Source organism: Hibiscus syriacus, unplaced genomic scaffold (genome assembly GCF_006381635.1).
Source record: "Hibiscus syriacus cultivar Baekdansim isolate YM2019G1 unplaced genomic scaffold, ASM638163v2 tig00117034_pilon, whole genome shotgun sequence".
NCBI lineage: Eukaryota > Viridiplantae > Streptophyta > Magnoliopsida > Malvales > Malvaceae > Hibiscus > Hibiscus syriacus.
The window spans coordinates 2,441,225-2,458,461 of NW_024063533.1; the positions used below are offsets into that span (position 1 = coordinate 2,441,225).

A 17,237-nucleotide genomic window follows, 5' to 3' on the forward strand; every position below is an offset into this window, starting at 1 on the left:
GATGACAAGAATGGACAAGCAGCGGCGACGGTCGGCGTGGGTTTAGGGGTTGAAATGAAGGTTTTCAAAATTTTGAGGTTATTTCGAAATTAATGTGTTTTTTATTTTAAAAAATATATAATTTTTGGAAATTTTCGAAATACTTATGTACAAACTAGAAACCACAACCAAAAGATTGCATTAAAATAAAACACTAGCCAAAAGATGATTATGTACAAACTAGAAACCATAATATAAATAGCATCAAAATCAATATACTCTATAAACAACACAAAGGAAGACGAAGGGAAAAGGGAAAAGGGAAAAGGGAAAAGGGAAAAGGGAAAGAACTTTCAACAAAACGAAGACATACCCATAATAAATAACATGAAGGAGAATAAAAACACAAACAGTAAGCAAGCATTCAATAAAAATGAGAAAATCCAAAAATTATATCTTTTGGCTAGTGTTTTATTTTAATGCAATCTTTTGGTTGTGTTTGTACATAATTATTTCGAAAAATCCAATAATTATATATTTTTAAAAAATAAAAAACACATTAAATTCAAAATAATCTCAAAACTTTGAAAACTTTCATTTCAACCCCTAAACTCACGCCGATCGCTGTCGTCGCTCGTCCGTTCTTGTCACCGCCCATACCAATTGAAGCGTCTCGCCGCCATGATCAAAACCCCAAAAACAATTCATGGATAGTCATCGTTGTTCACCGAAATCGAACCCTTGAAGTTTCACTGAAAAACCTAGCTCGACGCCTTGGATTTTGGACGATTCCGGCCGTCTCGGACCTCCATTCGCCTCACCGCCACTATATTTAGCTTGCTCGTCACCGTTCGCTCGAAACCCAACCGGTGTGTCACGTTCTAGTCGCCATCCGCCACCGTGGGTAAGCTTCGATGTTAGGATTTGTGCTTTTTTGTAATTTAAAAGAAATAAGGTTTTTTTTTATAAATATAATACTATTTTTAATATTTATTTTTTAAAAGAAAATTTTAAAATTACCAGATTATGACATGTGTCACTTAACGGAGAAAACTAACGGTCCGTCACGGCGTGACCCATTTTGAGTTACGGAATAAAACGTTAGGCACCAAACTGGTACAAAAAAAATGTTAGGCACTAAAGTGGAAAAACGGGGGCATATGTTGGACACCTTTTGTATATTAAAGCCTAAAGTATATAAATGGTCTCCCGAGTATAGAACATTGCTTTGTTGAGTCCCGACTATTAAAAGTTATAAAATGATCCCCTGACTATAAGTCGTCGTTTTGTTGAGTCTCTCGATTATTAAAAGTTACAAAATGGTCACCTAATGTTGAAAACATTTTGATATTTCGATATAACAAATTAAGATAAATGAATTTTAAGATTTTCCAAAAAGATTTTCTAAGTATATTCGATATAATTATTCGAATATCAAAATATTACTCCAAATCTTTCAAATGTCATTTTTAATCCTTACTCAAGTGTAAAATTAAGATTTAAACTTAAAATAATTTCAAAATAATTTTACAAAATATTTTGAACAATTTCAAAGCTAAAAATTCCAGATTGCTCAGAGGGAACCAATTCCCCCCCAAGGGGATACCGATTCCCCCTGAATGGTTTTGCTCCGAGAAAAACAGAATGCTCGGAGGGAACCGATTCCCCTCAGGGGGTATCGATTCCCCCTGTTTAACGGTTGAAATATTTGAATTTTACACTTAGGGAACCGATTCCCCATGAGGGGTACCGATTCCCCCCATGCTCCAAGCTGTTGTATTAATGGTTTTCACACTTAAACGAATCCATTGACTCCACTAATCATCCCTAACGTTCAGAATCAATTGAGGGAGTATTTAAACAAGTTCTGAAGCCTTTGATCAACAAGAATATATAGAGAAACAAGAGAGAAAGCATCAAACACCAAGTTTGTGCAAATCAAGCCAATTTTCCTTTCAATATTCATTTTGCTTTCAAGAACACCATTTGTGCTCATTTGTAATTATTTTTGAGTGTTCTTTTCTTGTTCTAGAATTGTGCAAACATTTTACCTTGTGAGGTTTTCCTTGTAAGTTTGCAAATTTGTGTATTTCTCTTTGAAAAAGAGTGTGCTCAAGAATTTGGGGTATAATTCTTGAGGGAGTTGTAAGGTTACTCTTTGTCCTCAAAAGAAAGAATAAATTAGTGAATTTGTTGGAAAATCCTTAGTGTGGATAGCTAAGGTAGTGGATGTAGACTTTGGTTGAGAAAGTCGAACCACTCTAAATCGCTGTGCAATTACTTTCAATTTTCTGCAAAAACTTCCACCAAATTTTTAATTTCCAATTCACCCCCTCTTGGCTGATTCCGTCAATTGATTAACTCAATAATTGGCATCAGAGCCTCACTCATTTGAAGGTTTAATCGCCTATTGAGTCGATCCAGGAAGAGTTAAATCGATAAAGATGGCGTCTACTTCCGGTTCATTCTCCATGGAAGAATCAAGACCTATTGACTTGCCTCCACACTTCAATGAAACAAATTATCGTCATTGGAAGAGGTGTATGATGATATTCATCATAATCAAGAAAGGATATTCCTCTCCTACTAAGAAGGCAAAGAAGTGGAGTGTTCAAGAACGGAATGAAGCTCAACAAAACTCAATGGCTATGCACATATTGTGTTGTGCAATTGATCCTAATGTATATAAAGGAGTTTCTTCTTGTTCAAGTGCCAAGGAAATGTGGGATAAGCTTGAGGAGATCTATAGAGACAAGGAAAAAGAAGAACCAATAAAAGTGATGTCTCTATTAGCTCTCACAGAGCCAAATGTATCTTCTAACTCAAATATATCAAATTCAAAATCTTTTAATGAGTTACAAGATGCTTATGATAAATTATTTTCGGAGTTTGAGACCATGAACTCCAAATACAATAAATTGATTTCTAAATTTATTGCTAAAAATGATCTTCTTTTGAAAGCTAAAACAGACTTGGAAAATCAAAATGAAATGTTGAGAAAGGAGTTAGAGCTTTTAAAAATAAAATCTGAAAACTTTGAAAAAAGAAATTTTCAAATTAAACAAACTTCTTCTAGAAATTAAAATTGATTTTGAAAATCAAAATGAAATCTTGAAGAAGGATTTAGAACTCTCAAAAATGAAATTTGAAAGTATTGAAAAAGAAATTTTCAATTTGAAAGATAAGCTTGAATGTTTAACAAGAGAAAAAGAGATCATTCTAAATAATTCAACTAGTTCAATAATGACAATATGTTCACATTGTCATTATCATGGTCATAAGGAACATACTTGTCATTTAAAGAAAGGAAAACGATTTAAAATTAGACAAGTGTGGGTTCTAAAAGGAACGAGAGGCATTGAAACTAATGTTCAATGATCCAAAGCAATTTGGATACCAAAATCTACTTAAATGTCTCTTGTAGGTGTGTGAGAGCAATGGTGATAAAGATGATGATATTCATGATGCTCTAGCCACACATAAAAAGGGAATGGGTGTATGAGAGCAATGGTGATAAAGATGATGATATTCAATATGCTCTACCACACATAAAAAGGGAATGGTAACCTCTAAACTTAATATTTTTATTATTTGGTTGCTCATTTAGTTTATGCATGCATAAGGTTTTAAAATGTTGAATTATGTTTTATCTCATGTATGTTGAAAATATTGTATGATGAACATGGTAATTTTTGGTAATGTTTTATAAACTCTAGTTCATCATATTAATTTTTGGTCAAAATTGTTTTTAAAAAGTAATTGATATATCTTTAACAATTGATATCGATTTTCAAGAACTTTGGTTTTCCAAAATTTTGACCTGAAATTTTTCTTAATGTTTATGCATAGATTTTTGTTTAAATATTATGAAGTTTTAATGCATAACATTTTCAAAAACTTTATGCATGTGCTCTTAATCTCTATAATCAACATTGAGTAATGTTTTATATGTGAATGGGTTAAAAGCATAATCTTTTGAAAAATAAATTTGATAAAGATACAATGTTTTATTTTAAATGATTGCAAAATTGATTGACATTGCATCTATTTTCGATTATGCTTGTTGGTCATAAAATAGGGATATATACATGATGCATTTAGATTTTATTAATATGACTATTTTGTGCCTAGTTGCTAGGGATGAGCATGATGATTTGTTATGGCATAGGAGACTAGGACATGCTAGTATGAGTGTTTTGCAACGGTTAGTTCAAGGAGAATTGGTTCGAGGGCTGCCTAAACTAAAATTTGATAATGATAAAATTTGTGATACATGTGCTAAAGTAAAACAAAAGCAAATTTCTTTTAAATCCATTAATGATGTATCAACTAGTAGAGTATTGCAACTGATCCATTTAGATCTTTTTGGGCCATCTAGAACTACTAGCTTGGGTGGAAAACAATATGCATTTGTCTTGGTAGATAAATATTCTAGATATACTTGGGTTCTATTCTTAAGTACTAAAGATGAAACATTAGAAAAAATTCATCACGTTTTCAAAAGTAATCCAAAACAAAAAAGGTTAGTCTATAACTAGTGTTAGGAGTGATCATGAAACTGAGTTTGAAAATCTTGGATTTACTGAGTTTTGTAATTCTAATGATATTAGCCATAATTTTTCAGCACCTAGAACCCCTCAACAAAATAGAGTTGTTGAGAGGAAAAATCGAACTTTAGAAGAAATGGCTAGAACCATGCTTTGTGAAAATAATTTGCCAAAATATTTTTAGGCAGAAGCCACAAATACCGCTTGTTATATTGTAAATCGAGTAATGATTAGGCCAATTTTAAAGAAAACTCCATATTAAATTTTCAAAAATAAAAAGCCTAACATTAGCTATTTTCATCCTTTTGGATGTAAATGTTTTGTTTTAAACAACGGTAAAGAAAACCTTGGCAAATTTGATGCTAAAAGTGATGAAGGAATTTTTCTGGGTTATTCCTTAAATTCTAAAGCTTATCGAGTATTTAATAAAAGAACTTTAGTTGTAGAAGAGTCTATACATGTTGTTTTCGATGATAATCTCCTTCCGAGGAAGGATTCTTGTGTTAATGATGATGTAGGTATTATAAATACAAATGACGTTAGACATGACGTTGGAGAATCATCATCAAAGGAAGAAATGAAAGATGAGGAAACTCATGATCCTCACGAGAATCCAACCATTGAAGAAAGGGAAGTATCTTATCCAAGAGAGTACAACTATATCAAGGATGGTGAGATTATAGGTGATCCATCCAAAGGGGTAACAACTCGATCTTCTCTTAGAAATATTTGTAATTATGTTGTATTTATTTCATGCATAGAGCCTAAGAATATTAAAGAAGCATTAAATGATGAACATTGGATTATGGCTATGCAAGAAGAGTTAAATCAATTTGAGAGAAGTAAAGTATGGACATTAGTTGAAAGACCTAGTAATAAATCTACTGTAGGTACTAGATGGGTATTTAGGAATAAGCTTGATGAAAATGGTAATATAATGAGAACAAGGCTAGACTTGTTGCTCAAGGCTATACTCAAGAAGAAGGCATAGACTATGATGAAACATATGCTCCCGTAGCTAGGATGGAAGCAATTAGAATGTTATTAGCATTTGCATATTTTCATGAATTTAAATTATATCAAATGGATATTAAAAGTGTATTTTTAAATGGTTTTATAAAAGAAGAAGTGTATGTGGAACAACCTCCAGGTTTTGAAGATTCAAAATTTTCGGATCATGTTCTTAAATTAACAAAAGCACTTTATGGTTTAAAACAAGCTCCTATAGCTTAGTATGAAAGATTGTCAAACTTTTTAATTGAAAAAGGTTTTTCAAAAGGGAAGGTTGACACTACATTGTTTTTAAAGCATAAAGGTAAAGATTTATTAGTAGTTCAAATTTATGTTGATGATATAATATTTGGTTCTACTAATGATGTTCTTTGCCAAGAAGTTTCTAAGCTAATGCAAAGCGAATTCGAAATGAGCATGATGGGGGAGCTCTCATTTTTCTTGAGACTCCAAATCAAGCAAAGAAAAGATGGCATCTTCATCAATCAAGCTAAGTACGACAAAGATATGCTCAAGAAGTTTGGACTGGAAAATGGGAAACCTCATGACACTCCAATGAGCTCTTCTACAAAGCTTGACTTGGATGAATGAGGTAAATGTGTGGATGTTAAATTATATAGGTTAATGATTGGTTCTTTGCTCTATCTAGCTGCAAGTAGACCATACATTATGTTTAGTGTTTGCTTATGTGCTAGATTTCAATCATGTCCTAAGGAATCACATTTACTAGCTATTAAGAGAATCTTTAGATACCTTAAGGACACTCTTAGTTTAGGACTTTGGTATCCTAGAGACTCTAGCTTTAGCTTGCATGCCTTTTCTGATGCGGATTATGGAGGATGCAAATTAGATAGGAAAAGCACCTCCAGTACTTGTCAATTCCTTTGAAATATGCTGATTTCTTGGTTTTCAAAGAAACAAAATTGTGTTGCATTATCTACCACTGTAGCAGAATACATTTCAACCGGTAGTTGTTGTGCACAAGTTTTATGGATGAAACAAGAACTTTTTGATTATGAAATTGAAGTAAGTACTATTCCTATCAAGTGTGACAATACTAGTGCTATTTGTCTCACTAAAAATCTCATCCAACACTCTAGAACTAAGCACATTGAAATTAGACATCACTTCATTAGAGACCATGTCACTAAGGAAGATGTAGTTCTAGAATTTGTTGATACTTTGCACCAATTAGCGGATATCTTTACAAAACTTTTAGACAAGGAAAGATTTTAGACACTTAGGAGAGAATTAGGTTTAACTGACATATCTTCACTTAGTGTTTAAAATATTTTTTAGCACTTTTAAGAATAAATAAAAAATGCTTATAATGGTAATTTTTTATTTCATTCATTGTTATTAGTTAGGGGGAGTTTATGATTATTAGTGAAAATTAATTGTTTGTTCAAATGATGTTTTAATGACAAATTTGATTGTTTGAACATAGTTAATTTTCGAAATATGAGTTGCCAATACCACTAGGATTAATTATTTTAACACTATTGGATGTTTAAAATACATATTTTTTAAACATTTGGCAGATGGAATCGATACCCCCATAAGGGAACCGATTCCTCCTTTGAATGGGAACCGATTCCCTCCTTGAGGGAATCGATACCCCCCACGGGTTCTGGATATATCACGACCAGAAAACCCATTCTCTCAAAACTTCTCTTCTTTCTTAAACGTCGTTCATCCTCTATTTCTCTCTAAATCTCCATTTTTGCCAAAATCATCAAATACAAGTCGGAATTAGATCGTTCTTCAACTTCTAATCCTTGCAAACAACATCACATTCTCATAAAATCCAAATTTTCAAGGTAATCTTTCAAAATCCTCTATTTCATTGATTTTTAAACTTAGGACTAGTTTTGATTAGTTCTAAGATTAACATTACATCGGGCATTGGTTATATGATGATTTTACAACCAATTTCGTCAAAAACACTCAATTTTTCAAAACTATTTTTAAATTTCGAAATAAAAAAATTTGAAAATTGTTGCTTTAATTGATGTTTTTAATTCAATTATGTTTTCATAAAAACTATACGTATTATGATTTTCAAATGTTATTTTCCAAATAGTTTTTCAAAACATTGCCCTTTAGGATTCGGTTTAGCGAACCTTGAAATATTGAGAACTCATTTGAGTTTTGGGTTTGATTATATTGCATACATGTGTTTAAATTTACAGGTTACATATTCTATTCTGATTTTTAAACCATGTCAAATCCTAAATGACCTAGAACATTGTCTAGTAGCTCAAGTCAAAATCGACCTCTTATTCCTCACCCAATCCAAATAACCCAAATATGACCATTATGGACTCTTGTTTCAACGTACCTAGTTGTGGACAAGATCTATACCATATGTACCATACTTTTTTTGAGTCATACAAAATCTGGGAAGAACGTATCCCTTCGATTCAAACTATAGAAGATATGGACTTCCAATATCTTCCTACTCTTAAATCCTAGAAGTTTGATAAACTCTTTAAACTCAAACCTTTGGTTTATCATCAATTAGTCCGCATTTTTCTATTCCAATATGGTATGTGTCCAAAACGAGCGCCGATATGAAATTATAGGAATTCGATCCTATCTTTTAGGACAATTCATTTTTATTGACTCCGGCACAATCGCTACCCATTTTGGACTAGATAACTCAGGTTTAATGAAAAAGAGACCGTGGATTCACCCTATAAGTCTAAGGATAGTGAGAGTACCCTAAGAACTTATCGTGATAGATTCCTTCATTATATGATCTCTTGGTGGTTTAGACCATCCGGAGGTAGGTACTCCTCCTTTAGGAACATAGATATGGTGGATATACTGTATCCAACAAAAAAAGAAGATTAATCTGCCACAGATCATCTTTAGTGAGTTTCCATAAACACTATTCCTTTCAAGAATATAGAAACCTTGGTTTATGGTTGTCTCCTTAGTAATTTGTTTATCAAACTCGATCTTAGGGTCTCTTCTGATTTTCCTATCCCTCTTCAAAACCAAATCAATCTTACTTCCTTGAAGAAAGAAAGATGAAAATGATAAGGAAACGTGCCAATGGATTTATCATCCCGAACTCAAAACTTTGAATTGTGAAACATTTTGATGTTCATGGATTGTTTTATTTTGGATGTTTGAATTTGATGGATAATTGGATATTTGAACTTACATGCTTATATATTTGGTTTGGTTTTAACTTTCATTTTGAGCTTAATGTTTTTTTTTCATCATTTATATATTAGTTGCATTATGACCAATTTTTGTCATTTCACATTATTTATGAATATTGAATTATGGAACTAATGGCTAACGTTTCTCTTGATTGTGATCTTAGCAGCTTAAGCTATATATATTTATCATCAATTGGCTAAATGATTTTAAAACCTTGTTTTAAAAGTCTTTTTGATTTAACAAAAAGAGGGAGAAATATTAAAGTGTTTTAAAGGGGAGAAGTGTTAGAGTAAGGGGGAGTAATTTCAAAACTTGATTTCAAAATCTTAAAATTACTAAAATGTTTTGTTATATCAAAAAGGGGGAGATTGTTGAAAATATTTTGATATTTTGATATAACAAATTAAGATAAATGAATTTTAAGATTTTCCAAAAAGATTTTCTAAGTATATTCGATATAATTATTCGAATATCAAAATATTACTCAAAATATTACTCCAAATCTTTCAAATGTCATTTTTAATCCTTACTCAAGTGTAAAATTAAGATTTAAACTTAAAATAATTTCAAAATAATTTTACAAAATATTTCGAACCATTTCAAAGCCAAAAATTCCAGATTGCTCAGAGGGAACTGATTCCCCCCCAAGGGATACGATTCCCCCCTGAATGGTTTTGCTCCGAGAAAAACAGAATGCTTGGAGGGAACCGATTCCCCCCAGGGGGTATCGATTCCCCCTGTTTAGCGGTCGAAATATTTGAATTTTACACTTAGGGAACTGATTCCCCATGAGGGCTACCGATTCCCTCACGCTCCAAGCTGTTGTATTAATGGTTTTCACACTTAAACGGCTCCATTGACTCCACTAATCATCCCCAACGTTCAGAATCAATTGAGGGAGTATTTAAACAAGTTCTGAAGCCTTTGATCAACAAGAATATATAGAGAAACAAGAGAAAGCATCAAACACCAAGTTTGTGCAAATCAAGCCAATTTTCCTTTCAATATTCATTTAGCTTTCAAGAACACCATTTGTGCTAATTTGTAATTATTTTTGAGTGTTCTTTTCTTGTTCTAGAATTGTGCAAACATTTTACCTTGTGAGGTTTTGCTTGTAAGTTTGCAAATTTGTGTATTTATCTTTGAAAAAGAGTGTGCTCAAGAATTTGGGGTATAATTCTTAAGGGAGTTGTAAGGTTACTCTTTGTCCTCAAAAGAAAGAATAAATTAGTGAATTTGTTGGAAAATCCTTAGTGTGGATAGCTAAGGTAGTGGATGTAGACTTTGGTTGAGAAAGTCGAACCACTCTAAATCGATGTGCAATTACTTTCAATTTTCTGCAAAAGCTTCCACCAAATTTTTAATTGCCAATTCACCCCCCTCTTGGCCGATTCCGTCAATCGATTAACTCAACACCTAACTATTCATTATTTTCCAAACTCATCATTTTCTGTTAAAAAATTAACGGTCATCTGAGCTGGACGTTAACATGTTGACTAAGATATAATAGTCATTTGAGATTATGAGATCATATTTTTTTCATATCTCAGTCAGTATGTTAACGTCAAACTCAGATTGCCGTCAACTTTTCTCCTTTTGTAATTTGGTCGTGTAACTTTGCATGAATTTTTTTATCTATAGAATTCCCCCACGTCTTAAGTTATTTTATGAACAAATTTGAACCACATGTTCCTCTATCATTATAAAATATTTATATAATTTTAATTCTTTTTAAAACAACAAATTTTCTCTTCTTTTGATTTAATCCCTTAATTTTATATTTTATTCAATTTGATTATTTAACTACAAATTTTGTAAATTTTTTCTTTCCATTAATTTTTTTGTCTCTTTTATATCCTTATCAATATTTTGTCCTCAAAACATCTTCTTTTAAAAAATAAAACTATAAATATATTTTGTAATTTTAGTTGACATTTGATTTATTAAATAACATTACAAATCTTACTCAGACATGTGAAAAAACATGAAGAAAGATATATGTGCATCTTATATAATTAAAGAAAGCCATTTAAATTATAACCAATTTGTACCATAATATTATAAATAATTATAATTAAATTTAAAGATAAAATCAAACAACTCAACTGAGACTAAGAAAAAGTTAAATAATATTTGAATCATAAAAAATACTTGTCAGTCCAATTAAATTAAAAATATTTTTCGATTCTATTGAACACTCACCCTACCATTAATTAAAATGATTTTTTTTTCAATTTTCAATTTTTAAATCAAAAGAAAATATTACTATTATAATATTTTTTGTGAACTATTTTTATTTATAGTATGTTAAAATCATTATTATTTTAATAAATATACTTTCCCTATATTGAAAAAGTTAATTGCATCACATATCTTCAAAATATGACTTTCGTTTTAAATTAGTCACTAAACTTTTAAATGATCCAAATTCATCCTTAAACTATAACTATCATCAAAATCAGTCCTTAAACTTTTGAACATTTCAAGTTCATCCCCAAAATATGACCTTCATTCTAAAATGGCCCCCAAATTTTTGAACATTCTAATTTCATCTTAAATTATACACATATACTAATCACACCCCTTGTTAATAAAATCGTTTGGCCAAGTTATATTAATATATGACTTTAAAAAAACAAAATTTAGGTTAAAATATGGTTGAAACTAATACATATTTGAATGAATTTGGGGATGAAATTGGAATATTCAAAAGTTTGGGGACTAATTTAGAAAGAGGTCATAGTTTAGGGATGAATTTAGAATGTTCAAAAGTTTAAGGACTAATTTAGAATGAGTGTCATAGTTTGGGGATGAAATTATAATATTTAAAAGTTTAAGGACTAATTTAAAATAAAGGTTATAGTTTGGGTACATATAATACAATTAACTCAAATTGAAAAGATTCAGATAATATTTTCCCATAAATAAAGAATTATATAAATAAAAATCTAAGGCAGCCATGGTCGTATAAATTCATAGGGTCATATTAAGAAATAAATTAGCGTAAACCGGAAACGTATTAACGGTCCATAAAAGGAAATGGTGGGTCCACACAAAATCTTATTTTGGGGTACTGGTTCAATCCCATGCATTATGGATTGCATTTATCACACGTGGTAGTTTACAATTGGACCAAAAAAGATAATTCAAGATTTAATGGACTCCCCTACCATATCTTTTTTCATTTTCAAAACGAATTATGGATTTCATATTTCTAATAAGCCTTTATTTATGAACCTCCATTAATGAAAAACACAACAATTTTAAGGTCAGCAAATCATCTCCTCTTACCTTAAAACTCCAACCTCTTTGTTAAGGTCTTCATCTTTTTCAGAAAGGGTACTTGATTTCCCACGTTTTACACCTTTTATTTTAGTTTTATGATTGCTAGTGTGGTGTTCTCTCTTTTCTCTTTATCGTATTATTAATATAATAAAATTCCAAAAGAAGGATATTTGGCATGCTTTGCGAGATATATATATATATCATTTATCATGAAACATTTGGATTTTTTTAGATGTTTTATTAAGTGAGATTCATGTGAAGTTTAAGCATATGTTGATACTGTAAAGAGTTATGCTTTTTTACAATGAATCATCATGAAAGTTCACCAAGTGTTTGATGTTATAACCAAATAAAAGCCTTTTCAGAATTGTGAAGAGCATAAGATGGAAGCTCTTGAACTTGGTGAAGCTTTTTCAGTAGTTTAGAGGTTTAAAACTACTATAAAGAAAATGGTAATTTGGATTTGTTTTGAAGAAACGAAAAAAGTTTGGGGTTGCTCCAAATGTCGAAATGATTGGAGTTTTTATTCTATATATGATTAAATCATGATGCTTTCATTAGTTCAATGCAAGCTTCATAATTTCTCGAATTCTTGGACTTTGGCAATTTTACATTGATTAGTCATGTTATTTTGATTCGAGCACAGAATATTAGTATGCATTTGATATTTAAAAAATCATACTTTTATAACAATATTGATTATTTGTTGGAACGTTTTTGAGATTATATTGCTGCAGGAAAATGGCAAAAAAAAAAAACATTACATTCATAAGTTTTTTGAATTATTCAAGCATTCATCACAAGTAAACTTATTTCTTTCCACTGATGATAGTTTGCAGGTTAGCATGGCAGTGATTCCATTGCGTTTCAAAATGCCATATAAAGATCAAAATCATGACTGTAAATGCAAGCGTTTGCAATGGCATCCATTGCCTATTACTTTAGGTATCTTAACAAAAGCTGAGGTTAGGAACAAAAATGGAGGTTTTAATGGACTTCAATGGCGACTTTGGACATTGAATGGTGTTCATCCGAGACCCTTATCCATGAAAGCATTGCCAAAAGAAAGTTCACAGCTGAGGTCTTTGGATTCTTATTTTCAAAAACTACAAGAATATTCAAATAAGGGTTCTTCAATGGAGTTGGTTGCTAGAACTGGAGAAAGTAGCATAAAGAAGGGGCTGCTGGAATCTCTGGAGGCTTATCTTGGCAAACTCGATGAAGGTAATTTAATATACCAAAAAGCACTGTTCTTTCTGGCACAATTTGATCCTATGCATGGACACAATCATGTCATAGAAAAACATATGTTGGATATACTAGAATTCGTAAAATAAAAACTGTCATGAATGGTCAGAACTCATAACATGATCAAGAGAGGGTTGGATACATCCAGCTTTTACTGTGTTCTGTTGGTTTTTTCCAGTTCAACCACTTTTTTTCCCTTTCGAAAACGTAGGAATTTAATGATATATATTGGACCATACGAGCCATCGATTTTGTCTATGACTGAATTTCATTTATTGTTTATTCAGATTCAATACCTAAAAGCTATGGTGAAACTCCTGAAGACAAACAAACTGTACTTCCATTTTCTGTCGGCGAAAATGTTAGGATAGATGAAAATGCAAAGTTCAGAAGTGATATCGGCTTCAGGATAAGAGATGTTAACAGAGTCTCAAAGAAGTCTGAAGCTTTGAACTGCTCTGATGAAGCCTCTCATCTCTACTTAATGTAAATCACTACCCCTCAACTTTTGTGTTTACTGCATTTACATCTGCCAATTTTTAACACGACACGAAAACATGACATCGAGTGACACGTTCTAATTGTGTATTATGAGTTTTACATGATCATGTTTTGTGTAATAATCACATCAACACGATTATGACATAACAAATTTTGTTTCATAAATGTGTAAAACACACATAACTTGCTTAAGACAGAATTAAGACACGTTTGTTTAGCATGACAAATCCCCTTGGTTTTTGCTTGATTACTTGTCTCGATATATATTTGTTAATTTGTCAGTTCTGATTGCAGATCATGTTCATGCTCTGATATAATCCTTTTATTCTAAATGCAGAGGTATATTGGCTTCCATAAACATTGCAGTTTTTATATTCGAAATCGCCACTCCAGTTAGAATCCCCGAGTTGGAGCTTTTTTCGATCCCTTCATTATATGGAGCCAAAATAAACGATCTTATTCTGGTTGGAGAATGGTGGAGGCTTGTGACACCAATGTTTCTGGTACAAGACTAAAACAATTGGGTCTGTGTTCATGTTCTTTTTCCGTTTTGTTTCTTTTTCATGATTTAGTACTATTTGAAAGAATTTCGGACAAAGCCGTTAATACTTGAATTTTGTCTAGTATTTATATGGTTGCGCTTCATAGTGCTTGCTTGAAGTTCAGCTCAGCAATGCTATGTTACTTAGACTCGAGTATAAGTGTCAGATATGTGTATGTGTTAGTTAAGGTTTTCCATCAATGTGGTGATCCTTGCCACAACACTTAATTTCATGTCCGATTTGATCTTCCTCTTCGTTGTTCTCATGACATTTCATTTTAATTGATTTGCAATGTCTCTTTTGTTTCTTTTTTCTCTCCCTGTTTTATCTACCATAACAACATTTAAATTACTTGATGGTTGATTTGGTGATGCAGCATTCAGGAATTCTTCATGTATCTCTTGGTTGTTGGGGGCTTCTCTCTTTTGGGCCCCAAGTCTGCAGACATTATGGATCGTTTACATTTTTCTTAATATATTTGCTCGGAGGGTTTGCCGGAAACTTGATAAGCTTTTTTCATACACCGGAACCAACAGTTGGCGGCACGGTGAGTCACACGAAATAAGAAAAAAAAAATATAAACACAAGTGTCAACTCTAACATTCCTTTCTCAAACTAATTGCAGGGACCAGTTTTTGCTGTCATTGGTGCATGGCTGATTTATCAGATACAAAATAGAAATGTAATGTCAAAAGATAATTCGGATAGAATGTTCCAAAAGGCAATACTTGTGACAGCTCTTAGCTGCATATTAAGCAATTTTGGCCCAATCGATGACTGGTTAGATATGCTCTACTTACATTGTTTAAACATGATCATTATTTAAATCTAGCTCATGCTTGAACAGGTCTATCTAATCCATTCATGATGGTAAATTATAAATGCAGGACACATTTGGGAGCAGCGTTTAGTGGTATAGCGTATGGTTTTTTCATATGCCCTACGCTACAGTTGGATGAAATATCTTCAAGAACTGCTCAAGAAGAACAGATCAGACTGGTGGGGAGATTTGGCGATCCATGCAAATCACTCATTTTGTTTGCTGTTTTCGTTCTTGTTTTCAGCTCTCTGATTTTCTTTATTGAGCCTCCGATTGACACGACATATTTTGTAGTTTAGTTTAGTAGTCTTAAAGAGATGACATGCAACATGTCCGAAGTTTGAGTTTCGATACCGCACAATCCTTCTTCTATCGCCACACTATTCTCTCTTGTACAAAATATATATGTATTGTGGTGCCATCTCCCTTTGAGAGGGAGAATAGAAATCTTGTATAAATCAGAATAATGTTGTGTTGTTTCAACTTCCTTTATTTCTTCAAGTAATTGTATTTCAACAACTAGTTGATATAGGATGAGACATTAAATTTCTTAAACAATGTTAGAGATTCGATTTAAGTGATAAAACCTAATTAAATATTCAAAACCTAATTATTTTAAAAAAGAATAAAAATTCATAATGTCCACACTCATTTTTCGTAATGTCTTTTAATATTTTATTATTATTATTAATAATTATTATTATTAATTTACATGCAGGCCAAATACAAAAATAAATTTCAGAACCTATTACAAAACTCAACATCAACCCAATTACATGACCCAACTTGAAGCCTAAGTACCACACCTTGCAGCACCATCACGTGAACACCCAAATCTTCAGAAAACGTCGCATACGCCCAAATATTCACCTGCTCCAATCAAAGTCTCACAAAAAAAAAAAAAAATTATCATGCAACGACAAATGAATTTGGTGAAAGATAAAAAATAAAGGGGAACACGAAAAAACAGGGGGGAAACAAATTGTAAAAAGGGGGCTTCACCTTCGAAACAGAAAAAATGTAAACAGAGGAGCTTCCTCTGATTCTTGTCGATAAGAACAAGTAATGCAAAAGGGGTTTCCTTTATTTCTTTCAAAGTTTACATAGTAAATCTGTATTTTCTTTGTGTGCATGTTTATTTCATTTCGAAAATAAATAGAAAGTAGAGAGGGATTATAGACTTACCTTAGTTTGTAAACAACAGTAGAGTCTCGGTGGCTCGTCTAAGTCGTTTGGATGCAATTGATAGAGTTAAAGGACTTCGTTTGGGTGCAATTGATAGAGTTAAGGAATGGGATTAGTCTTAATAAACCAAATAAGTTTGAGTTTTTTTTTTAAATAAAAAACGAGAAATAGAAAGGAAGAAGTGAAAGTTCGTTTACCTGGGTGTTTGGTAATCAGTCGGGCTTCAATTCCGAAAGGCTAAAGGTCGCTTTGGACCCCCTTTGGTGTCGATTTGTTGTTTTCGGTAAGAGAGAGTAGTGAATGTTTACCTCAACAGTTCGGGTCCTTCGTCGCATGCAATTACCACGGCGGTGTCGGAAGATTCGCTATCATACAGGGGGTTCTAGTAGGGTCTTATCGAAACAAAATAGGAAGATGAGTGTTTGATTACCTGAGCGTTGAGTCTCGTCGGGGTTGGTCCTAGTCGAGTCCTGTGGTGATCAGAGAAAAGAGGAACACTGGTTAGTGACGATGGCTAGGCGGTTGTCGGGGTGAAGGTGGCCACCAAGGGAATTGTGAGTGACGTGTGGCTCTGGAGAATTCCAACGGGAACCATGAGCAAGGAGCTGCTCGAGAGGATACAAAGGGGAGAGGAGAAACGGCTGTGTGCGTGTGTGTTTAGATGTAGGTTAGTCTAGGTTTATTTTAAATTGGGTTTTATATTGCAAATTTCGGGTAAATTATCTTTTAGCCACCGAATTCTTAGGGTAAAACTGTCATTAAGTCTTTATATTTTTAGTGCTTATTTGCATTTTAGTCCCAAGTACTAGTGTATTTAATTTTTGTTGTTTTTAGACATTGCACTTTTAACTTTTTTATCTTTCATTTTAGGCCATAGATCGAAGTTTGCATGATTATAATTATGTATATTTATTTTTACTTGAATTTAATTTTAGTCTCTAAATT

At 32.2% G+C, this 17,237-nt stretch overlaps 1 protein-coding gene and 1 long non-coding RNA gene across 4 annotated transcripts; one reads left to right on the forward strand and one right to left on the reverse strand.

The window, feature by feature from the left end:
• Window positions 1-12,026: 12,026 nt before the first annotated feature.
• Window positions 12,027-15,626, forward strand: LOC120196821 (RHOMBOID-like protein 9, chloroplastic). 2 transcript variants are annotated; one of them, XM_039198538.1, is made up of 7 exons: window positions 12,027-12,050; window positions 12,829-13,220; window positions 13,532-13,730; window positions 14,083-14,248; window positions 14,664-14,834; window positions 14,913-15,067; window positions 15,175-15,626. In XM_039198538.1, the coding sequence occupies exons 2-7, from the start codon at window positions 12,842-12,844 to the stop codon at window positions 15,404-15,406; spliced, it is 1,302 nt and encodes a 433-aa protein (XP_039054469.1). In that variant the 5' UTR covers window positions 12,027-12,050; window positions 12,829-12,841; the 3' UTR covers window positions 15,407-15,626. The 2 variants fall into 2 exon arrangements, with proteins under 2 accessions (XP_039054469.1, XP_039054470.1); XM_039198539.1 differs by lacking the exon at window positions 12,027-12,050 and having other exon boundaries at window positions 12,810-13,220.
• Window positions 15,627-15,831: 205 nt separating this feature from the next.
• On the reverse strand, window positions 15,832-16,948 carry LOC120196823. Of its 2 annotated transcripts, none has more exons than XR_005523218.1 (3): window positions 16,490-16,948; window positions 16,293-16,366; window positions 15,832-15,977 (listed from the first exon to the last, which is right to left on the reverse strand). It is a non-coding gene; the product is annotated as an uncharacterized LOC120196823 (long non-coding RNA). The 2 variants fall into 2 exon arrangements; XR_005523217.1 differs by having other exon boundaries at window positions 15,832-15,993.
• Window positions 16,949-17,237: the final 289 nt, after the last annotated feature.

Excerpts from the sequence above, each read along its gene's own strand:
- LOC120196821 (XM_039198538.1), top strand. The coding sequence starts at position 12,842 with ATGGCAGTGATTCCATTGCGTTTCAAAATGCCATATAAAGATCAAAAT. Across the intron at positions 13,731-14,082 it reads GCCTCTCATCTCTACTTAAT|AGGTATATTGGCTTCCATAA; the intron begins GTAAATCACTAC and ends TTCTAAATGCAG. Across the intron at positions 15,068-15,174 it reads TTTGGCCCAATCGATGACTG|GACACATTTGGGAGCAGCGT; the intron begins GTTAGATATGCT and ends TTATAAATGCAG.